Raw genomic sequence first — 25,935 nt, 5'->3', positions numbered from 1 at the left:
ATTGATTCAGTCTAACATAGATTCTAAGTCAAAGCAAAATCCCTTATGGATTATTGTAAAATTAAATAATGTTAATTATGTGTCTATTATTTATAATAGCCTAATAGAACTTGTATATGGCCATATGGCTGCATTAAAGTTATTTTATCGTTTTATGTAGGTTTTATGAACTTTTCCCATTATTCTTTTACAGGATTGATACATGTATTGTGGGAGACCCTTCAACATGTGATTCAGCTCAGAATGAGTTCTGTCGCACTGAGTTAGGAGTGTCCAGCTGTCACTGTCGACCTGGTTATAGCCGAAGGAAACACCGTGAGCCCTGCCGAAGTAAGTCTGCTGCATGTGTTCTCAAAACAACTCAGGTTAGACTTCATCCACAGTAGCTGGTCATCAAGTCTGCTGATGGAAATGGTTTTAATTTTGTTGAGTGAGAGAGGAAGTTTTTTTTAATTTTTTTAAATTTTACAAGTGCTTTACATTCCACCAACATAGCTAGGTCTTACGGCGACGATGGGGTAAGAAAGGGCTAGGAGTGGGAAGGAAGAGGCTGTGGACTTAACTAAGTTACAGCCCCAGCATTCACCTGGTGTGAAAATGGAAAGAGAGAGAATCTCTTATCTTGAATTCTTAGACATGTTTATAAATTTTATATTATTATAATTAATATTAGCTTCTTGCTCCAAAAATTCTGAGTTTGCAAACAATCCACTTCATGGTCTGTACTGATAAATTAATCTATAAATCAAGCAGAGAAATAGTTCCACCTAATCGATACTTTTCATTTTTGCCTTTGGCAGATTTAATTTACAAGTAGTACATGTTTCGTTTAGGCTGACTAAATGTCATCAGCTACACTTTTTGGTTTAGGTAGAAATTCATAAAAGTACAGAGACATATTATTCCATGTGAATCTTAAAACCATCTCTAACATATTCATATTTTTTTCCGGTTAAACCTTTGAAAACATGGGAGGGGTCGAGGGGGAGGTGGGGGAGGTTAAGGACTTAGCTATGACTATTTTTGTTAAACCTTTTGGCTAGTAACTATTTTTATTTAATAGTGTTTAAACTGGAAATTCCTAGTTGTGTCTTGTATATTGAGGCTAATGATATTTGTGATGGAATTTAATGTTACTCTAAGAATTCATAAGTTAGTTTCCGGTTTAAACACGGTGCTCTAAGAAGACAGTTCACATTTCTACATTCCATGTTATGGGAACACAAAAAGAACAAAGACATTTTCTAGTCATTAATTACAACATGTTTTTAGAAATGGTTACTAGACAAAACGTTTGACCAAAATAGACATAGCTAAGTTCTTAACCTCCACCCCTTGCCCCCTCCTAACCTCCGACTTGCCCCCCTCCCATGTTTTCAAAGGTTTAACTTTAAAAAAATTTAATATCTTAGAGATTGTTTTAAGATTTACATGGAATAATATATCTCTGTACTTTTATGAATTTCTACTTAAACCAAAAAGTGTAGCTGTTGATGTTTAGTCAATCTAAACGAGGCACGTATTACCTGTAAATTAAATTTGCCAAAGGCAAAAATAAAAAGTATTGTTTCAGTGGAACTATTTCTCTGCTTGATTTATTAATCCTGGGCTTGTTACTGTCTGGAAGTCAGTAGAATTTAGAAGATAGGAAAATTCATACCATGTTGTGTCCCTCATGCAGGCATGTAAAAGAACCCTGGTGAATATTTAGGTGTTCATTCGCCTGAATTCTCTCAATATTCTAATCTGTGTAGAGCTTCAGTTTTGCTGATGGGTGCACTAACTGTAGTCATCTTCTGCCCTTCATTTTCCTGTGTTTGTCTTATTTGATATGCCATAAACCTGAAAGACATAATCAGATCTATCATTCTAGTTCATGAAAACACCCTATAACAAAATTTGTTCAGAATATTTGCTCATATTCTATATACTTTCACCATTTCCCATGGTATTTTTTCTCTCTAATCAAAGTTAATCTTGTAGGCTGTTCATACACAGTGCTTAACAAAGTAAGTAATGGAAACTAATAAATAAATGACAAAAAAATAAGAGCAACAGAGACAAAGGAAATAAAGAAAATATTAAAGGACATGGACAATCTCCACATATTTATACACCACTGTGTCAGATAGAGTCTCGGTTCATTGTATCCTGTTTTCTACACCCGTTTCTTCTTAGCCCCTGATGAGCTATTTCTACATCTACTGTAGCTTCATGATACTGGCCTGGGTGGTAGAGATATCTGAATTATTGCCAACCTGTGTTGGAATCAGACCACATCATTTAAGGTTAATAATGAAGGAGCGAGGCAGCCTGAAGATCTGAGCAGTGGGGAGTGGAAATAACCAATCAAGGTGACATCTGATATTAGTGCTGTTAGAACTGTACCTGGCAGGTCCCAAAACGATAACCACTGTTGGGAATGCCACAGTGGGTATGAAACACTTGCACATGTTTTGGGTTCTTGTTTGTATGGCAAATTACTGCATAATTGTAATGTTTTATTTTACCTGGCAAGATTAAGGCCTTCAAGGTACCATAAAATAAGATCCTGCCATTGTTGATGCTTTAAGACAAAAAGGAATTTTCTTTTTTTGTTCATGGAGAAGTCCATGGAATCTCAGAAACAGGCAGCAGAAGGCATATCAACATGATAGCCATCAACTCTGAGTCAAGAACAACCATATGATGTGCACACTGAGAAATGCTCCATGTATAATCCAACCAACCCTTTAAAGTCGAAGTAGAAACTAACAACATTAAAGTTATTGCTTTAATAATTGGTATGACAGAAATGATCCCAGGCTTCTTTGCAAAGTTCTGAAGGGCTTTCATCTGGACAATGCCTTTGTTCAAAGAATTGCAATTACTGCTCCAAAAGGCTCAGTTGGAATATTACACAATCATTTCATTGGACTCTAAACTATAATTTTAAAAAGAAATCCAAACTCTCTTATCTTTAATTATGATATCATATTGTTCAGTAGGCTTTGTCTTACGACAATCCCTCAATGGGGAAAGCATGTTTGTTATCTATATATATAAAATAAGAGTTTTGTCTGTACATTGCTCAGAATTTGAAAATAATGGTATTTCTGTATCGGTCATGTTCACAGTAACAAGAAAATGCACTTTTTACTTTTCCGTAATTTCTGTCTGTCTGTCTGTCTGTCTGTCTGTCTGTCTGTCTGTCTGTATGTATGTACACGCATCACGAGAAAACGGTTGTAGAGAATTCAATGAAAATCGGTATGTGAAGTCAGGGGATGAGCCTCTACAATCTAGGCTATAGATCATTTTACTCACGCTGAGTGAAATTGTAGTTTAGGGGAAGGCCTAAAATTGAATTCTCAACTATTTATGTTATTAGTGGTTACTGAAAATCGGTATGTGAAGTCGGGGGATGAGCCTTTACAATCTAGGCTATAAATCATTTTACTCACGCTGAGTGAAATGGTAGTTTAGGGGAAGGCCTAAAATTGAATTCTCAACTATTTATGTTATTAGTGGTCGTATTTTAAAGAAAATGGGTATGCAAAGTTGGGGAATAAGTTGCTACAATCTAGGGTATCAATAATTGTATTCACGCTGAGAAAAATGGTAGTTTAGGGGAAGGCCTAAAATTTAATTCTCAAATATTGTTGTTATTAGTAGTCCTATCTTGATGAAAATCGGTATTCAAAGTCAGGAAATAAGTCGCTATAGTCTAGGCTGTAAATCATTTTATTCACGCTGAGTGAAATGGTAGTTTAGGGGAAGGCCTAAAATGTAATTCTCAAATATTTCTTATTATAGGTGTAATCGATGAATGCTACATAACTAAGGTTATATAGTATTAAATTTCCTATTATTCATGTCTTATACATTGTTACCGTACTGGCTATGATCACAAACATATTCATGAATTTGGATTTTTGTTACTAAGTCCATATCAGCACCGAGTAACGAGAAAATGGGTAAACATTATTTAATGAAGATCGCTATATAAGTCAGAGAATAAGAAATTATAGTTTACGGTATAAAATATTTTACAAATCACAGAGTCGAAAGAAAACTAAATGTGAAGGCCTACAATATAGAAAGCTCCTAACATTGATCAACAATAACATTACATTGACCATTGTTTGTCGTGATGTGCTTTGTGTCTTCTGTTGCCCCTCATCTCCGGTAGATAGGGCTACTGCTGCGTACAGAGTATTTTTTATTTGATTTACGTCGCACCGACATAGATAGGTTTTATGGCGACGATGGGATAGGAAAGGGCTAGGAGTGCCTTAGGCCTTAATTCAGGCCCAGCATTTGATTGATGTGAAAGTGGGAAACCACGGAATACCATCTTCAGCGCTGCCGACATTGGGGTTCGAATCCACTATCTCTCGGATGCAAGCTCACAGCTGCGCACCGCTAACCACACGGTCAACTCGCCCAGTCGTACAGAGTGTAACAGCCTGCCTGAATATTGATGGGAAGTAGCTGGGGAGTTAGATAACTTTCTTCTTTTGCATGCCATTCCCCTGGTTTATAAATTTTCTGATACTACTGGTACGTAACACACTGGATCATCATAGCATTCGGGCTATTCAATCCCTACTCTGAGGCACTGATTGGAATGAACAGTTTGCATATTTAGCGGAATAATGGCAGGTGAGTGTTCATGGCAATCTATGGCCTGGTCATCCCAGCTCTGGAATTTTGGGCTGTTAGATTGGCACCGCAATCTAACCGCACCACTGTTCGTTAAAAGTGATAAAACGTGCGGCTTTCCATTTGATCGAGTATTTTATATGATAGCATTGCTTTTAATCGCTACTTTCATACTTGCGTTTTTGTAATGACGTATGTTGATTTCAGTTAAGAAAACCACAAAGTCAGTCTTTCTGAGAATCCCGTAGCGAAGCACGGGTACATCAGCTAGTCAGTCAATAAAAATAGGACAATAAGCAGAACACAATGAAGGTGCTTGTGCGTGTGGTGCTCGTATGCAAGACTTGTGATTATAAGGACACTGATACAAGTGAATTATGTTGATATTCATATTGCAGTACAGGACAAAATCTTACATTAAAATAATAACACGAGCAATATGATCACGGTCATCAGTTTTACAGCGAATGGCATGTTCAGTTTACAATCTAAAATCCAGTTTTCAAGGCATCTTAGAAAATATATTCAACAGATTTGTTAGTTCTACAATTCTATCTCTGAATGTTTATTTAGTTTATTGTTTATTGTCAGTTTCTGTTTACAGTATTTTCTTTTTGCAAAATTTCAATTTGGGAGGGGGGGTTAACCCTCAATAACCCCTCCACTGCTATGCCCCTGACAATAAGAAAAACAGAATACGGAGATTATCCTGTTGGGATCCATTATTCCTTTTGTGTTTGTCCTGTGTTCCTAATCTTTTACCACCTTTATTTTCTTTATTCTATGTTTCTTCCCTTTTCCTGTATTTATCTGCCTTTCTTATTATCCTACACTTTCCACATCAAGACTGAAGAACTGTCAAGATGGCCTCTCAACAAATGTTGATGCCCGCTCTCTTTATGAAGCTGGGAAGCAGAAACGAACTTGTTTGGGGCTGAGAAGAGAAGGATGTAGAACAGCTGGGATTGACGAGGAGAGGGCCTGTCTATTTGAAGAAAGCAGTCTGTTAAGATGTGGAAATTGTCCTTTTGTGTCTTTATGTTTGTCTTTGTCTCCTCTTTCTGTACTCCATCTTCCCACACAATCCTATCATTGCATTTGTCCTATTATGCATTCCTTTTCTTCAGTGGCATTGCGTGCTTAAAATATTTGGATGTTCACACAGAGCTGGCAGTAGATTAAAGAAAATCCAATGTGCAGGCCTAAGTTGCTCCTTATTCGGTTAATAAGTTAACAGGAGCTCAGTTAGCCTATATTGTGTCGCCTCTTTGGTTTATTAAGCAATATTGTGTTACACGTGCCACTGTCAACAGCGCCATGCAGTTAGTCAATAAACCATTCTAGGGTAACAGCTCTTTGCATTAACCTCTGCTACCGGCTATGCGATACATGCTATCATCTTTGGAATTTGAAAATAACTTTTAAAGAAGGCATTGGAAGCGGGTCAGCGATTCTTTTTTTTTGCTTTACGTCGCACCGACACAGATAGGTCTTATGGTGACGATAGGACAGGCGAGGCCTAGGAATGGGTAGGAAGCGGCTGTGGGCTTAATTAAGGTACATCACACCAGGCAAATGCTGGGGCTGTGCCTCAGTGAAGGCCACGGCCGCACCAACATTTGCCTGGTGTGAAAATTACAAACCACGGAAAACCATCTTCAGGGCTGCCAACAGCGGGGTTCGAACCCACTATGTCCCGGATGCGAGCTCACAGCTGCGCGCCCCTGACCACATGGCCTACTCGCCTCGTTCAGCGATTTGTAATCCATTGCCTGCTTGATATGAAGCAGCCATCGGATGCATATTGAGCAGGCAGTGCAGTGGTCACGCAGTAAACTGTGATCGTATTCGCCATACCCATAGCATTGCCCCTTCAAGCTCTAGCTATTCAATACGCCAAAGTTTGTAGTTCAAAACGAGGTTGTGATCGGCTGGCATTGCGCGTGATTCAAATGGAAATGGAAAGTGAATCGGCACTTAACAACTTTATTAAATCAATACAAGTAAATTTCCACCTGTTTGATAATATGTATTTGTTTTAAGCAAATTAATTATTTGTAGAACATGTTTCATTCCCTAGGAACATGTTCAGGTACATAACATTACTTAGGTGAAATTACATAGAATTTTCTTCTTCTCAAAAAACCATCTTAAAATAGTACCTTTGTTATGCTTAAAACAAAACGGAAAGCCGCATCAGTTGCTGCTAGACCCCTCGAAGGGCACAGTAGGTTGACAACATAACAAAACTTTGGGGAAGTGTTTTCATAACATCAGTAAGACAGAAATCAGCTTCAGAGTATCACTTAATAAACAAAAATTCAAGAGACCCATTTTCATCAAATTAAATCAAATGACAAATCAAATAATCACTTCAGAAAAGAAGAGCAGCTGAAGTGAACAGTAAAAAAAATTTAAGACATAACATCGACATGAAAAAGTCCTTTTCAAGAACTTTTTAAAAAATTAACAACTATGGTAAGAAAAACATACACATCACATATGAACAAAAGTGTTGTATACTAACAATTTTTAACATCTATTTAAGTGAATAGGGAATTGTTTTAAATGAGGTTAGAACATAAGTAGATCCATCTTTCCTTCCCACTTCACTGCCTCACTCAACCCTCCCCACTGATTTTAATTATTTTTTTCTTTTTAAATTAGTTTTGTTTTAAGCATAACAAAGGTACTATTTTAAGATGGCTTATGAGAAGAAGAAAATTCTATGTAATTTCACCTAAGCAGTGTTATGTAGCTGAACATATTCCTAAGGAATGAAACATGTTCTACAAATAATTAATTGCTTAAAGCAAATATACAGGGTGAAGCGAAATTCGCACACTCGGGCGTCGCAGCATGACTCCTCACATGCCAGCAATAAAAAAATGTCTTTCACAAAAGTTCGTCTTGCGAGTATATCCGGCAGAAAAAGAACGTTGAAGGGTGGCAATCTGGCAACACTGTAACCACATGTAGGGTAACTACGTCTGTCAGCACATATTAGTCGTGCTGTACAGTTGGTGCAGTGGATGGTGTTTTGGGTTAGCATGCAGGAGGTCGAGGGTTCGATCCTGGGTTGAGGCGCTTTTTTATTTGCTAATTTCCATCAGACATTACATACTGTAATACAGTAAGACACCGTTCCTTAGGTCACATGTATCCTACATTTACTAAGTTTAGTAACGCTGAACACGTTGTAACGCATCTAGTAGATGAAGTGGTGCAAATAAATTCACGCCCACGACGTGGTCTTTCAAAGCCGACCAATGAAAACGAATGTTCGTCCATTTCTACGATCGTAGTATGTAAGTGCAAATGGTAAGTAGAGGACCCGCTGCAATCCTGTTGATGATTAAGATGCCAGATACCATACCACCTGGACTACATTTACGAAATAAAAAACATATGCCTCAGTCCAGGATCGACCCCTCAACCTCCTGCATGCTAAACCAAAACTCTATCCACTGCACCAACTGTACAACACGACTAATATGTGCTGATAGAGGTAGTTACCCTACATGTGGTTACAGTGTTGCCAGATTGCCACTCTTCACGTTCTTTTTCTGCCGGATATACTCGCAGGACGAACTTTTGTGAGAGAGATTTTTTTAAATTGCTGGCATGTGAGGAGTCGCGCTGCGACGCCCGAGTGCGCGAATTTTGCTTCACCCTGTATAGTATCAAACAGGTGGAAATCTACTTTTATTGATTTAATGTAAATAAGATTTGATACGGGGACTGAAGCTGATTTCTTGCAACTTACAACTTCGTAAATACATTCTCAACATACAAAAATATTTTTCTCATCATACAATATTGTGTACATTTCAAGCATTTCGGGATTACCAGGGTGTTCACATGCTTGTGTGATCCTTGTTCCTCTGACACTTGCTTATTCCTTTCCAACACTGGCATAAATCAATAAAAATAATAGAAATGACAAATCGAGTCCTGTGTAGAAACAGTGTGGGAAGAAGGAGCAACAGAATGAGTAGGCAAGGACAGACATAAAAACATTAAAGAACAATGTCTACATCTTCATGCACCATTGTCTTCAAATGCATCTCAGTTCTTCTACATCCATTTCTTCTCAGCCCCCAATGAGTTTGTTTCTCCTGTCTAACTTTATTAGGAGGGAGGCCACCTTGACAGAGCTTCATTCTTGATAGAGGAAGTGCAGAATGACAAGAAAGGTGGATAATGTCAGAAAAAGGGTAGAGACAAAAGATAAAGATGAATACAAGTCATTGTTATCCTAGTAAATGTTCCTGTCTTTCTACATACCACTTGGCAACGGTCTCAGTACAGTAAACTATCTGATGGTTGTGCTATAGAACCATCAATATATTTCTTTTTTACAAGTGGTTTAAGGTCACACTAACTCAGAGTTTTGTCATCTCAGGCCTTCCCACTGCACAGCCAACTCATTTAGATCAATTCCTGATTGTTAAATGTATTGATTAGGTATATAATATCATCATCATCATCATCTGTTTACCCTCCAGGTTCGGTTTTTCCCTCGGACTTAGCGAGGGATCCCACCTCTACAGCCTCAAGGGCAGTGTCCTGGAGCTTCAGACTCTTGGTCGGGGGATACAACTGGGGAGTATGACCAGTACCTCGCCCAGGCGGCCTCACCTGCTATGCTGAACAGGGGCCTTGTGGAGGGATGAGAAGATTGGAAGGGATAGGCAAGGAAGAGGGAAGGAAGCGGCCGTGGCCTTAAGTTAGGTACCATCCCGGCATTCGCCTGGAGGAGAAGTGGGAAACCATGGAAAACCACTTCCAGGATGGCTGAGGTGGGAATCGAACCCACCTCTACTCATTTGACCTCCTGAGGCTGAGTGGACCCCGTTCCAGCTCTCGTACCACTTTTCAAATTTCGTGGCAGAGCCGGGAATCGAACCCGGGCCCCTGGGGGTGGCAGCTAATCACGCTAACCACTACACCACAGAGGCGGACCAGGTATATAATATATGTTGCCAAATTTCACGATATTTTTGAACGTGTCTAACATTTTGTTTAAGGAGATCATGAATATTGCAGTACCTAGAATACTTCCAAGTACAGAAACAGAGAAACTCTTTCTAAACATAGGAGTATCATAAAATCATACTCATTGTTACATATAAATGTTGATGTGATGGGAATTATTTCTATTATTGAAGAGTTAAATTGCCAGGTCAGTGTAATTCTTCAGTGATGATTATGACCCTTTCTGCATAATAAATTAGACAATTTCTTCTTTAAATGCTCTTTTGTATTCCTTATTCAAAACAAGTAAACCATATCTACAATCTGCACCTCCAATATTTTCTGTCTGTCAAGTTTTACACTCTAGTCATCTATTTTTAAGCAATATTATGCAGTATTTGACATGTACTGGTATTTTATGCATGAAAAATATTCTCCAGTAAAGCAAAGTGCTTTTTTTTCTCAAGGGGTGGTGTCTATCCTGCTATCGTTACGGGTGGACAGACTGTATGACCGCCGCCTGAAGTGGAACCATGAGTTACAGGACCAGCAATCTGAGCTGTACCAGCAGCTGCAATGGGAAGCCAGTCGAGCTGTAAGTGTTTTAGTAATAAATAATAACAGTAGCCATTACAACTGCATTGTAGTCTAAAATAAATATTTAAACGTTTATAAAAAAAAAAAATCATTTGGAGTAACATTTTAATCAAATCAAATCAAAATAACTTTATTTGCAAATGAGATATCTACCTCGGTGGCAGATGATACACAAAAATACATTATTATCAAGCACTAAATTTTAAATTTTTAAAAAAGAAGAAAATTTCCTAATATACAGTACTCTACAATTTACACTAACATTTTTTTCTAATAAACACACTGCTCATCCTTAATAAATTTATGTTATTTACAAAATTCTACTCATAATATCTTCTGCACTTAAACACATAGTCAACTCATATACAGTACATAGAATCACTTCAAACAATACTATACAAGTGTTATAAGAACTACAGTAAGTTTACATTACTTTTTTTATTTTTTATTACCCAGTTTGGTACCTGACATGCATAACGACCTGCTGCTCTTAACCAGAGCCCCTTTTGCCACCGCTTTTCAGAGTTCCTGAAGGACCTTCTCAGCTACTGTAACGGTCCTAGGGCCCTCAAAGACCTCACTATACTTCACCTCTACAGGTAATCCCGTATAACTGTACAGATTTTGGAAAAGGATCAAATACTTCCCCTGGTAAACTGTTCCACTCCTTCATAATGAATGAAAATTTACCCCAATCTCTTCTGCTAAAATCCCATCTAATTTTATACTTGTTGTTAGCCCTGCCGATATAATTGTTTTCCAAATGAAGCCTCTCACGGATTTTCCCCCATGCTTCCTCTCCTGTATAAAATCCTATAAATCCAAGTTTTCTCCCTTCTCTTACTTAAAGCTCCCCATCCAACTTTCTCTAACATTTCTGATAGTCTATTACAAATCTTGCTGCTTTCCTCTACACACCATCTATTTTTATTAGGTATTCCTGAAGAGGATCCCAAACACTGTTTGCATATTCCAATAATGGACGAACCATTCTTAAGTAACTTTTCTTTTTTAATTCTATGTTGCATTTTTTAAGTAGTCTCATTATGGCATGTAACAGTCTGTGTGCTTTCCCAACAGTGTCGGCAACATGACCCTTCCAGTGCAAATTTCAAATCTCACACCTAGGTATTCGCACTTGCCATCTTTCGGGACAGTTACCTCATTCAAAGTATATTTAAATTCAGTTGTTAACCTCCTGTTTGTAAATGTTGTGATAGTTGATTTGCCTCCATTAATCTTCATATTATTTTCTTCCCATTGTTGGATACTGTCCAGGTCCCTGTGTAATTTGTACAATCCTCTGTCATTTATTTCCCTATAAACAATTATGTCATCTGCATACAATCTTATTTTTTATGTTATATTGTTCCCTAAATCGTTTACATATATTAAGATAAGTTATGGACCTATTATACTACCGTGTGGAATTTCCTTCCAAACTTTCTCTTCCTGTGATACATGATTCACTACTTTGACTTTCTGAACTTTGATATTTAGAAATGTTCTTATCCAATGTATAACCCTTGTGTGCAATTCTATTACCTCCGGTTTATCTAATAATATTCCATGTTCCACTCTGTTAAATCCTTTGGAAAGATCTGTGGCTATGCAGTCCAACTGGCCTCCTGAATCCAATTGTCTCATATGTCCTGCTGAAATCCCACCTGTTGTGCATCACAATGAAATTTCTTTCCAAATCCATATGGCTCCTCATGAACCAATTTTTATCTTCACATACGCCTCTAATATACTTTGCTATTAAACTCTCCAGTATTTTACAAACTACACTGGTCAGGCTGACTGGTCTGTAGTTCTCAGCTTTCCTTTTATCACTCTTTCCTTTATAAATTGGTATTATTATATATTCCTTCCATTCCTTTGATATTACACTATTATTCATGACATAGTCAAAGAGAAATTTTAAATAAGGCACTTTGTAGCACCCCATTGTCTTTAGGTACGTCCCCAGTAAATTAATCACTCTCTGCTGCTTTTCCTTGCTGAAGCAGTTGGATTTCTCTGAAAAATATCTTCATTTGTGAATGAGAAGCTTCTTGTTTTTTTTGTGTCCCTCTCTTTCTATCTTCTGTTTCAGTTTCCAACTCCTGATAATCTTCCACTGAATCTATGAATTCTGTACTAAATAGATGTGCTTTCTCATTACCTATAAAAAAAAGTGTTCACCCCCTTCTGCCACCATTGTGGGAATTTGGATTCCATTTCCCTTTTGATTCCCAATATATGAATATAGCTTTCTCCATTTCCTTTTGTGGTCATTACCCTTATAAAGTATGCCATTCATGTAATTCTCTTTTGCTTCCTTTCTTTGCTCTATTAAGTTACCTTATTAGCTGTTTTCTAGGTTTTCTATTGTCCCTACCCTCTTTGATTTTCCTGTTTACTATTCTACATTTTCTTTTTAATTTTCTTATTTCTCTTGTATAATAAACAGGGTTGAGGTCATTTTACCCTTCTTAACAGATACAAATCTCTTCTCTTCTTCCCAAATGATTCCTTTAAAGTTAGCCCAAAGTGTATCCACATTACTTCCTTCACTTTTCCAACAACTGAACTGTCCCAAATTCATCATCTTTAGTTTTTTTTTCCTGTACAATTTATTGTCTTGTGTGACCCTCTTGCTAAACCTTTTTTTAGTACCAGTCCTACATCCATTATTACAGCCTTATGGTCACATATTCCTTCAGTTACCTCAGTTTTATCAACAATTTCTCATATTTAATCAAGAATATATCTAGTAAGTTATTGGGTCCAGTTGGTTCTTGTACTACTTGTGTAGTATATTTTATATATTAATGCTCAAATAACTTAGGGGTAGCCTTCCACATACTTCAGCTGACGTAGGACATTTGAACCTTCAGCTCCTCCTTTAATATTCCTTTGAAACTGTAAAGCATAGATGGGCAATAGTTTTTTCAGATTAACTTTCCTGAAGGCAAGTTCTAAAAATCAAACAATATGGAAGAATATTGACCTCATTGAAACTATCCATTAACAAAAAGAACTTTATTTTTAGAGCAGTTTTCCATGTTATGCAGTATTTGTATGCATTCCTTAGAAATACCATCATCTCAACTAAACTCAAACTATGCTATCAGTCTATCACCATACACTATCCGTGAGGAGAAGGAGAAGAAGAAGAAGAAGAAGAAGAAGAAGAAGAAGAAGAAGAAGAAGAAGAAGAAGAAGAAGAAGAAGAAGAAGAAAGCTTTGTTTCTGGAAAACTAGTACAAATACAGTAGAGATAATACGCGACACTTACGGATTTCGCCTTGCTAAAATCGGAGACAATTCGACGGTGGCGCTCCTAGTGACTTGACCTGAACAAATCGCGCTAAATTCAAATATCAATGGAAATGTATATATGGAAATGGATAAATAAATTACGTCTAGAAAGAAAGTGTTATTGAGACATTAACTTCGAAGTTGTTAAAGCAATTCTGGATTTATTTATTTATTTATTTGTATCAGAAGCATACATTTTGCATAGCATAATGGTACTTAATGACATACATATCAAGTAGTGTCTGCCCAGAATTGCCAAATCACGGGCATTAGGTGTTGCAGCCATCAAGTCCTCTATTGTGCAACTTAAAGGACACTTACTACAGTTCATGAAATGGGCTGTGGTTTGGTCTTCACCACATTCGCATTGCCTGGATGTGCCAGGAAAGCCCCACTTTACCATATTGGTTCTTGATCTACCAACCCCAGCGCGAAGCCTGTTCAACGATTTCCACGTAGACCAATGTTCCTCGTGTCCTGGGGGGAGATGTTCAATTGGTAGCATCCAATCAGCAAGTTGAGGATTTCTAGTTCTCCATAATCTCAACCTTGTGGATTGAGCAGATTCGTTTAAATCTTCGGTTGTATTCAGGAAACTCCTCCTAGACCTCAATCTTCGGTGGGCAGGTTCATATCCATTCAATGGGTGTGCACATGAGGTAAGTGCTTTAGTTCTCTCATTCATGGATGTAACTTCTCTTCTTATATCTGGTGGGGCGATTCCAGCCAAACAGTAGATTCTATCTCGTGGAGTTGGTCTCAAGCAGCCAGTAATGAGTCGACATGTTTCATTTAGAGAAATGTCAACTTGTTTAGCATGACTTGATCTGTACCAAACAGGGCAAGCGTACTCTGCAGCGGAGTAACACAGAGCCAGGGCTGTAGTTCTCAACGTCTTTGGATGTGTACCCCAATTGGTTCCAGACAACTTGCGAAGGATGTTGTTCCTAGCCGACACTTCTGCTTGATGTTCATGCAGTGTTGTTTGTAGGTGAGAGCACGATCCAGTGTTACACCTAGATATTTAGGTGCTGGGCAGTGATCTAGTTGAGTATCTTCCCATACTACCTGCAATTTCCTTGACGCCTGTCTGTTCTTTAAATGGAAGGCACATACCTGAGTTTTAGATGGGTTAGGCTTCAATTGATTTCCTATGTAGTAGTAGGATAGTTCAGAAAGAGCCTCTGATAACTTTTCTTCTACAACCTCAAAGCAGTTTGCTTGAGTAGCAATAGCTCGATCATCCGCATATATGAAGCTTCTGGTGCCAACTGGAAGAGGTTGGTCATTCGTATAGATATTAAGGAGCATAGGGGCGAGAACACTGCCTTGTGGCAGACCATTCTTTTGTTTCCTCCATCGACTTTTCTGATCCTGAAATTCAACGAAGAACCTACGATTTTGGAGAAGATTGCAAATTACTTGAGTCATCTTGTAATCTTTTGTCATGTTGTATAATTTGCGCAACAGTATACGATGATTAACTGTATCATATGCAACAGATAAGTCGATAAAAGCCACCCCTGTGATTTTATGATTTTCATATCCATCTTCGATATACTGTGTCAGATGGAGGACCTGTGAAGTACAACTTTTTCCTTTACGGAATCCTGCTTGCTCTGGAATAAGAAGTGGATAAATGAATGAAGAATTATTCAAAAGGATATTATTCAAAGACTGAAATTAGACATATAAACAAGAAGTGAAATGGACTGGTGTGAAATGGCTTGATCTTTCACTTATGCATTACTTTTTTAGCTTTAGCATTCCTGCCTGAATTCTTACGGTTGGATTTGTCTTTTTTCTCAGTTAAAAACATTGTATCATCACATTAAGACACTTGTCAATAAAAATATCGGCACATTCCTTACACATATGATGCAATGAACTAACATTTAATAATAATAATAATAATAATAATAATAATAATAATAATAATAATAATAATAATAATAATAATAATAATAATAATAATAATAATAATAATAATAATGTTTTTTGTTTTACGTCCCACTTACTACTCTTTTACGGTTTTTGGAGACGCCGAGGTGCCGGAATTTAGTCCCACAGGAGTTCTTTTACGTGCCAATAAATCTACCAACATGAGGCTGACGTATTTAAGCACCTTCAAATACCACCGGACTGAGCCAGGATCGAACCTGCCAAGTTGGGGTCAGAAGGTCAGTGCCTTAACCGTCTGAGCCACTCAGCCCGGCGAATTAACATTTAATAGCTGGACAATTTTCCTCCTAACATGAAGCCTACTAACAAAAAGATAATCTATAAAATCCCGGCTTTAATCTGAGAAGAGGGATAAAAAAAGAAAAGTATGAAAATGTTGTCGATAGTGATGCTTTAAGGAATATTTACGTACAATTAGAGCAAAAATGTAACATACCCTTGGCTGTACTGTCGAGAATTTTTGAAGTCGCTGGCCTGGAAATGATCTGAACTGATCTTATAATTCTTATATAAGCGTAACGTCCCTTCTTTCTTGTACACCTTATCCAAATCACTTCTGTGACATTTCAAAACCCACAGATCACACCTACAACAACACATCAGTATTGAAGGTTAACTGCTGCACTATAGAATAAAATATGCGTATTACATTTTATGCGAGTTAAAATATGGGTCGAGCAGGTCAAAAGATCATGAAGTACTATAAAAATCTCTGTCACTGGAAGAATATATATGCAAACACAATATTACTTACATGTTCTTGTCACGAGGGAACCTGAAGAACGACCGCGCATTTTTCTCTACTTCGTAATTACTGCAACCAAACACAGCACATACCTTTCCCCTCATGTTGAGAGGAGATATCAAGGAATGACACACGCTACTATTTATTTATGTCAACTCACTGAAAACGCATAAATAACACAAAAAACTTCACACAAAAATACACGTGCTCTTATGAGAGAATCAGTACTGTTCAGGTCTGTCCGCTAGAGTGAACTCCAGTAGCTGTCCCTCGATATCTCGCTCAGTGTCGCGTATTATCTCTACTGTATTTGACTAGTATTATCCACATGAAAACTATGACTGTCATATAAATATTTAGCCTACTATTCCTACTCTACCAGAATTCAAAGTGAATGCTCCTAAAATAGCTAATCTACTGCAGTTATTGTAAGTATTGGATAGGAACAAACAATTGTCACATCTTACTACTGAAGTTATTAGATACTCTATCTTTCATATTGGTCTCATATTCTTAATTTTTGCCAATCTGCAATCTAACAGTAGAAATACAGAATTGTAAACACTGCTTTTTCAGTACTTGTTGCCTGCTGGAAAATAATTTAGTTATTACCAGAGTTAAAAAAAAAAAAAAATCACATAAAATTCAAGAAGTCAGTCACCCCTCATCTCTATTTGGAGCTGTCACCCAGGTGGCTGATTCCCTGTCAGTTGTTTACCCAGTCCTGTCTTAAAACGATTTCAAAGAAACTGGACATTTGTCAAACATCTCCCCTGGTTAATTATTCCCACCACTAATTCCTCTTCTTATAAATGAGTATTTGCCCCAATTTTTCCTCTTGAATTCCAACTTCCAACTTTGTCTTCACTATCATGATCCTTCCTACTTTTGTAAACTCCGTTCAAGCTTATTTGACTACTAATGTCTTTCCATAACACCACTCCACTGACAGTTCAGAACGTACCACTTATGGATATTGATTCCCATAGGGAACCTAGCCATGCATCTTGGTAGGTCTGCTAGTTACCAACTGATGAGGCCAAATTGGCACACCGGGGAGAAATGCTGGCAACCAGGAATGAATTAGCTGTAAAATTTATAATGTCCAGTAACGGACAAAAATTACATTGGAACTAAGAATGTACGACTTAGTCAAACATCTCTTCACCGTACTTCCAATAACAGACCATTTATATTGGCGTAATACTATCTTGTCGGAAGTCACCCAGAAAATTCATACTGATTTCCTTTTGATCTTTTCTAGCTCTCAAATCAAGTAATCCTAGTGCGGATTCCATACACTGGAGCTGTACTCCAATTGGGGTCTTACCGAGCTTGATAGCTGCAGTCGCTTAAGTGCGGCCGGTATGCAGTAATCGGGAGATAGTGGGTTCGAGCCCCACTGTCGGCAGCCCTGAAGATGGTTTTCCATGGTTTCCCATTTTCACACCAGGCAAATGCTGGGGCTGTACCTTGATTAAGGCCACGGCCACTTCCTTCCCATTCCTAGGCCTTTCTTGTCCCATCGTCATCATAAGACCTACTGTATCTGTGTCGGTGCGACATAAAGCAACTAGCAGTTGGGGTCTTACCAGCGATTTATACCTCCTCTCCTTTACATCATTACAACAATCCCTGAATACCCTCATAACCATATGAAGAGATCAATAACCTTTATTTACAACCTCATTAATGTGATTATTCCAATGATGATCTCTCCTTATTTTAACACCTAAGTACTTACAGTAATCCCCATGAGGTACTTTCAACCAATAAACACAGCAATTAAAACTGAGAGGACTTTTCCATTTGGTGAAACTTAATCTGATTTTTCACCCTGTTTACTATCATACCATTGTCTGCTGTCCATCTCACAACTTTGTCAAGGTCTTTTTGCAGTCATTCCTGTATCTTATTTATTACTACATACAGTATAGTATGATTCACAGAAAGCATTATCTTATTCCTATTCACAATTAGGTGCAGACTCCAATTGGGACCCCCAACTTGTAAGATATGCATTAGAATGTTTTGATTTATTTTCTTGAAAATGAAAACAGATAATTAGAGTATTTTAGAGCCATTTTCTTGGAAATGAAGGCAGTTATACAGCAGACTATTTTAGACATTTTCCCAAATGAAAACAGTTGTGCAATAGATTATTTTATACATTTTCTCAAAATTAAAACTGATGTTCATTAGAGTATTTTTGAGTCATTTTATTGCAGATGAAAACAGTTGTGTATAAGGGTACTTTAGAACCATTTTCTTCAAAATGGGAACAGATATGGATTTTCAGTTCTATTTTTGAGAATAGGAACCTGTCTTGAATTCCTCTCTAAAATCAACATCGCCATCCATTCACACATTAGACATAGTGATATGTTGCGGCATTCTCTCACCAATATTGCGTTGGACAGCCATTGGACCTTGTTCCTTTAGGTTAGTACTTGACAATTTATCTGAGAAATTGTCCTGTATCCATTCTTCAAACATGATTTTTCCATCTTTCTAGAAAACAATGTATGTATGATTCAATTACAAGTTCCTTCAATACCTTTTCATTTCCTTTATTATCCCATCAGGTATATACTGCTGTTCTTCTAATATATTTCTTGAATCATTCAATGTCTGTTTATAAAATTTTTTCTTTCATTACAGATTGATTCAGCAATGTCAATGACACCATTTTCTGATGACTTTCTTGGAGTTCGAGTTAATAGTATCTATACAACTCCAGACAAGGGCACGGGAACTGTATATGTCAATGTGACTCTACAGCTGGAAGAAACAGCAGAAACTCTCCGACCTGCTGTGCGACATGATATTCAGCGACATCTCTTAGGTGTCATACATAGGCGAAATAACAATGTGGGCAACAGTGCTGTGTGGGTCGATAGTCCACCTGGATCTGTATCCCATCTTCAAGGTGAGTTTGGAAAGCAGTAGACTTATGGTTATAAGAATTGTGAATTACTTTATACAGTGAAATCTCGATACAGTGATATCACACAGACAGAAAAATAATACTGTTATAGAGAAATTTAGAAGAATGGGTTCTCATATCAACTGGTGAACACAATAACATCCAAAAATTGAATTACTTTAACTACCTGCCACATCATATCATTTAATTCCTGTTATGATCCTAAGGATTGGACAGGCTGAGGGCTAGGGTTCAGAATTTTTTTGGGAGCTTACACTAGGCAGTGACAAGACTAACTTTCCAGCACACACAACTCCCTCCACCTGTATTATTTTAAAACTTAGCGTATAATACGAACACTCAAATTCTACAAAAGACTTGAACTTATTACAATTATGTACAACTCTTGGCTTGAGGTAGACTCTTTCAAGTCCTTGTCTCCCCAATTTCTCTCTACACTATTCACTTCAGAAATGCTAAGCTTTGGGAAACTTGGTGAATACTTAGCTCATGTTCGAAGGCTTCTTTCTTCTCCTCCGAGATGTCGTAGTCGCCTTGAGGATCGTGATGACTTGTTAAAAGGGAAGTGCAAACCCAGAACTAAAACTTGGCACCTCCAAACTCCGTCGTCAGTCAGCTTGACCAATCTCCCTTCGCTACTGGTTGCAAGTATAAATTGACAGTAGTCTCTCCCTGCCTTGCGCATTCTTCACAATATCTGGACTGATTCGCCCGGCCACATACAACTTGTTCTGCGGCTCACTGCCACACATATGACTCTCATAGTTCCTGCACTGCTTCTCCTCCAGTCTCTCGAAAAACTCCACCTATATCCTCAGTCTGAGGTTTCTAGAACATCACCCCTCTTCTCTCCCAGAGATCTGCTGTGTCAAAGTCTGATTGGCTCACGTGTTCCTTTCACTAACTGATGGGGAGTGTCATAGAACACACTCATACAAAATATTTTTCTAATGTATCAAAATCACTGCGCTTGCCTACGTGACATCTTCTTCCACTGGTTTCTCGAAATACCATTAGGGCTCCTATTGTGCTCCTGTTTTTACACTGATGTCAGTTTTAACATTTTCGAGATTTCCTTTGTTTCCAAACATATTTATGTATGTATGTATGTATGTATGTATGTATGTATGTATGTATGTATGTATGTATGTATGTATGTATGTATGTATGTATGTATGTATGTATGTATGTATGTATGTATTTATGTATGTTCAGTCTTCAGCCCCAAGGCTGGTTGGATCCTCAACAGCTCTGCCATCAGCTGTCGTAGATAGCCTAGCATTATAGTTGGATTTCTAGAGTGTAAAGTTAGCACCCTGTTAATATGAGGAACATTAAATCGCCTGAACTGAAAATTTGCATATTTTGACTTATACTCTTTTTCCAGAGCTGTGAATAATTCTTCTATGATTAATGGTTCTCTTCTAAGAATGATTATTATTGATTATTCAATTTCTCCAGTTAAAATAATATTCTCAATTTATATTCATTTCTTAAGTTATGATCTCATAGAGAAGTACAGATCTAAACTTTTGGTAGTCTTCTTTTCAAGGATTGTATCAGTGTAACTTACAAAGAACAATATTCTTACTTGAATACTGATCTGGTTCTTTGAGATACAAGTTTTCATTTCAATATCTCGCTTATCAGACCTACAAACTTAGCCTAGCTATTAACAAAATGTTCCTTGTTATGTTTTAGATGTTGACGAATGTAGCAGTCCTGACCTACATGACTGTCATGCACAGGCTACATGCAGCAACATCTTTGGTTCCTTCCGATGTGTTTGCCCTGATGGGTACCGTGATCCCTGGATTGGGAATCCTCATCGTAGTGGACGGCAGTGTGAAACTTGTCCATCAGAATATTGTAATGGGAGAGGAGACTGTCGGTTTGAGTCAGGACAACAAGTTTGCTAGTAAGTGATGGATCCATTTCTTACCTCCTACCATACTCTGATTGATTAAAATATAGTGGCAATTATTGTCAATGTACTTTTGCTCCAAACTAAAATGCTCTTAGTAGTTCTTATTCTAACGATTGATGATCAAGAATTTCTCTCGTCATCAGTCTGGTATGTTGATAAAAAGGAATGAGGCAGGTTTACAGGCCCCCTCCCAAAGATGAAGATGAATAAATCTGAAACAAACGTAATTGGATGTAATCAAATGAAGTAATGTGATGCAGGATCAATCAGATTAAGATATGAAGTTTGGAAGTAGGTAAATATTACTATTTAGGTAGTAGAATAGTCAGCGGATGGCAAAAGCAATAAGGCTTTTCTTAAGAAGAATTTGCTTTCTATAAACATACATTAGATATATACATTAGAAAGATATTTCTGAAGATATTTATGTAGAATGTGACATTGTTCAGCAGTGAAACGTGAATTAGTTAATGATAATGAAGGAAAGCAAAGATAAAAGTAAAGGATAACCAACAGAGGTTGTAAAAAAATTTCAAATGCTTAGAAAGTGTAATCACAGGGGAGATTGGAAAGTGAATGTCTTTTACCATATTGTGAGGGGGGGTATACTGTGGAATGAAGACGTTCCAAGGAAATGCAAAGAAGTTCTGTATTCAAAGTATTATGCACTGATATTGGCATATGCAGTAAATACGCAAACAACAACACCACTACGAGGTGAGAGTAGAGTTCAAGCAGCCAGGATGAAATCCGTTAGAGGTATCATAGGGAAGACAAGGAAAGATAGAATCAGAAATGAAGAGATTAAAACTACAGGACAAGATAAAAACAAGCAAGCTTAAATGGTGTGTACAGAAAATGCAAATGGGAAAAGACTGAGTTCCAAAGAAAGTATTAACAGAGAAATCAACAGAAAAAAGACTATAAGGAAGGCCTTGAAAGAGGAGGATGAATACAATGGAGGAGAGTATAGAGAAGAGAGGAGGAAAGATAGAAGGAGAAATATTGGAAGCAGGAAGAGAGTGGTGAAGAAACAGGAAACCAAAGATGTCCTTGGTTCTTAAGCTAACCGGTGGTGGTGGTGGTGATTATTGTTTTAAGAAGAAGTACAACTGAGCAACCATCTTCTATATAAGGTCAATCAAAGATAAAATAGAAACGGCCCAATACTTCGAAGAATGAAGATATCGGCCAAAGGAAGACAAGGGCCACGAAGGGTGTGAAAATGAAAAGACTCCCTAGCCCTCGGAACCTAATAGCGTCGGGGTCAGAAAAGAACAAGAGTTGACCAAGGGAGACCAGATAGGCTAGATGAAAGTGAGAAGCCTGGCATAAATAAGTGGAAGCAATGCCAGGACTCAGCTAAGGTCCCCATGGTTGCCAATCCATACTCCTAAGTGCAAAGCCCCTGGGGTCCCTTTTAGTCACCTCTTAGAACAGGCAGGGGATACTGTGTGTGTTATTCTACCCCCCACCCATAGGGAGTTCTCAACCTAACCGAGGAAAGAATGAAAAATGAGAATTGGATGAAGAAGAAGAATGACCTCGCTACTAATTTTGATGGTAAACAAGTTACCTTGTTGGAGTGTTTTCAGCTGATATTGTTCAGCCATCTTCAGCAACTGACTCCTGATGGAAAACATTTTGAGTCACGTATCTGTTTCCAACACTGATTAGAAAAGTGGTATTATGTGACAATCACAATGTGCGATTGCAGGCATTATACAACCGCTTGAAATGCGGTGGCTAGCCTGGTGCAAGGGTAGTGTGCCTACTTCTTATCTGGAGACCCTAGGTTCAATTCCCGGCTAATTCAAGGAATCTTTCCCTGAACTGAGGGCTGGAACGGGGTTCATTTAGTCTTGTGAGACCAAGCTGAGTAGCTGTTTGATACGAGAGACAGTGGACCCAATCATGCAAGCCAGAAATACAGCCGAGGATGTATTTATGCTGACCACATACCACTTCAATATCTGCAGGCGTTTGGTTAGGCAAAAGTCATCTTGGCATGCCAAGGGCATAGTGACCTATATGAGCCATGAATTGGTTGTTGAAAGGTATTGAATTTTGGAGGTGAGGTGAGTAGATCGGATCAAAAATGAAAAGATACTGAATCACATTGGCAAGAGAAGGATAATTTGGCAAAAATTTGACCAAGAAGAGTGGCAGATTAGTAGGTCACATCTTAAGACACTCAGGACTTGTTCATTGGGTTTTGGAGGGAAGTGTAAAAGGTAAGAATGGTGGAGGGAGGCCAAGTACCAAGTTTTAAATATGACAAACAGATTAGAGCAGTTGTACATTTGAAAAAGTTAGTACAGGATAGAGGGAACGGAGACTGCATTAAACTAATCTGTGGACTAATGATCCGGGCAATAACAAATTCTTTCATGCCAAAATTGAGACATTATTGACTTGAACTTGCTTAAGTGAATTATTAAGCAGTTCACAGTGACAGCGTCTTATCTAAGCTAATGCTTGGAATTCATCCATATACAGTTGAAAGCTGATTTTTAAAAATTTATTTATTTCATACCACCAACAGAGATGTTTCTCCCATTACAGGTGGCTTAGTCACTATACATTAATTATTAAAAATAACAAATGTCAGAATGTAATATCTAAAAGCAAAAATATACAACATTATTAATAAGTAAAGTAGCAAACGGAATTTACAGCACATTAATACTTCATCAAGTTTGAAGTGGACTTCGAACTTGAAATGTGGTAGTGACTAATAGTGGCAAATATTGGCTAGGGATAAACACCCCAAAGCTACAAATTTGTACAAGACCAACAGCAAGAGTCCCCAGTGATCACCTGGAGTTGAAGACTCATTGAAATAATTATTGTTCTGGACAAGAGTTGTACAATGCAAGTGTGGAAGAAGAATAAAAATTTTTAAAAGGATTTGAATGTGATAGTGGTTTAGAAGAGACAGAAAAACACTTCAAAGATGACTGAATTGTGAGTCAGTTTTCAGGTGGCTCAATATATACTCCCTGCCATGTAAGCTTATACACTAAGGGTACAACCTTACTCTTTCTCCTCTGTTAATACTGAAGATAGTGATTTGTAGTTATTTTCTAACTGTTGGGTTCGATTCAGTGTTGCTAACCATGCAGTTTAGGGACCCTGCTTGCTGATACGTCTTACAGTTACTGTTAATCTGGAACGTTGGTGCTATACAGTCATGGTTTATTTTATTTTGTGATTTGCGAGAATTATGCATTGCCACTGCCATATTGTTAAAATCACTAGTGTTATATTTGCAAGTATAATTAAAGCATACTGTATTTTCTTTTCCTGTGGGACTGTAAATATGTTTGGGTAATACCAGGTAAGCAGAATTGTGGCACATTCGAATAATGCACTTAATAACGTAGTTGGTGTGAAATGATGGACCCTGAATTTTATTAATTACGGTCTTATTTTGTCCAGTATTTATGTACAGAATTCGATTAGGATATCTAAGAAGCAAGAAAAATCTGCAAGAACTCCTCCAAAAAGGAAAGCTACATTACCTCCTCTCTAAAGTTCAGTTCAGTTCAAATGAGAGGAAGTCTTGTTATCAATCTAACTTAATCTAACCTTGTCGTGTCACGACTTTGGTACGGTTGGTAGACTTAGCCTTTGTGTATTCTTATTGACTTACGGCATATATACATGTAATATATTTGTTTGTGTGTATTATTACAGCGTGGTTTCTGACAAATATTAGCAAATATAATAGAGTTTGAGGAATGTTCTACTATTCAACACAATGTAAAATATTTGAAATTTATTAAGTGAAGACCGGTTTCGACTCCCTTGGAGTCAAAGACTTAATAACAATAAGAAATCTTCCACCTTTTTGATACTTATATTTGCATTTAAGCAAATCAATTAATCATACACAGTACATGTTTCGTTCCCCTTTAGAACATCTTCCACTGATTTACATTACTTAGGTGAATTCACTAAGTACTGCTGTATTTATCTTTATAAGAACATCTTAAACAGGTAAGTTACCTTGTTTTTCTTAAATACTACATAAATGTAAAATAAATTAAAAACAATGTGGATGGTTGAATGGGGTAGTGAAATGAGAGGGAAATGGATTTACTCCTTCCAAGGTGGTTGCTGTTTGTTTTAAATTTACAAAATGTCTCTTGAATTCGGTTAGGTTTTAGGACAACCTATTGATAAGTATTTAGGTAATTGCCTTTGTGCGTATAATTTTGTCATGATTTTTTGTCAACCTATAGAGATGTATGTAGGCAATCCCCATGTTGATTGTTATCAGATTTCCATTGATTTAATTATCTACAAGAACTGTTGATGAGTCCAAGGGATTTAATAAATTACATTGTGTTGAATGGTGGAAAATCCCTCAAACTCTATTATATTAGTTATACATCAACACGAAAATGAAAATCATAACCTATGAAAATAATAGCAAATTTCAAGAAGGGAGTTGAATTATTTATCCAAGGCAAACACCGAAGAATACAGTTATAGTAATGTGTACATCAAAATAAAACCAGAAATATATAACATTAAATTGAGTGAGGGTGAGAGAGAGGGTGTGTATTTACGTAATTCCTAATTAAGCTTGAAGACCGACTTAATTATGAATATCTTGATTGATCATTTATTTTCATTTACTTGGGTAAGGAAACCTCCATTATTGATACTTACATTGAGGTTAGTGTGTTGATGGTTACTGTATGTCTTGTGATTTCAATATGTAAGTAGTCAAGTTGGCAGCAGTGATGAGCCATTAGAAAACAGAGAATAGGGTGGCGATATTTGTCTTTTAGCGTATAACCTTATGTGACGAGTACTATA

The 25,935-nt window shown here is 37.4% G+C and overlaps 1 protein-coding gene across 1 annotated transcript in view; it reads left to right on the top strand.

Moving 5' to 3' along the window:
- The window catches only part of LOC136874353 (mucin-17), a 215,664-nt gene that overhangs the window by 172,934 nt on the left and 16,795 nt on the right, over positions 1 to 25,935 (top strand). Inside the window, exons 6-9 of the mRNA XM_067147992.2 lie at positions 194 to 330; positions 10,089 to 10,216; positions 18,893 to 19,160; positions 20,880 to 21,096. Coding sequence (XP_067004093.2) covers positions 194 to 330; positions 10,089 to 10,216; positions 18,893 to 19,160; positions 20,880 to 21,096 — 750 coding nt within the window. The remainder of the gene's footprint in view (positions 1 to 193; positions 331 to 10,088; positions 10,217 to 18,892; positions 19,161 to 20,879; positions 21,097 to 25,935) is intronic.

This window comes from Anabrus simplex, chromosome 5, assembly GCF_040414725.1.
Source record: "Anabrus simplex isolate iqAnaSimp1 chromosome 5, ASM4041472v1, whole genome shotgun sequence".
NCBI classification, from domain to species: domain Eukaryota; kingdom Metazoa; phylum Arthropoda; class Insecta; order Orthoptera; family Tettigoniidae; genus Anabrus; species Anabrus simplex.
Note: the sequence above shows the minus strand (reverse complement) of the source record. Positions and strands in the feature narration are given on the sequence as shown.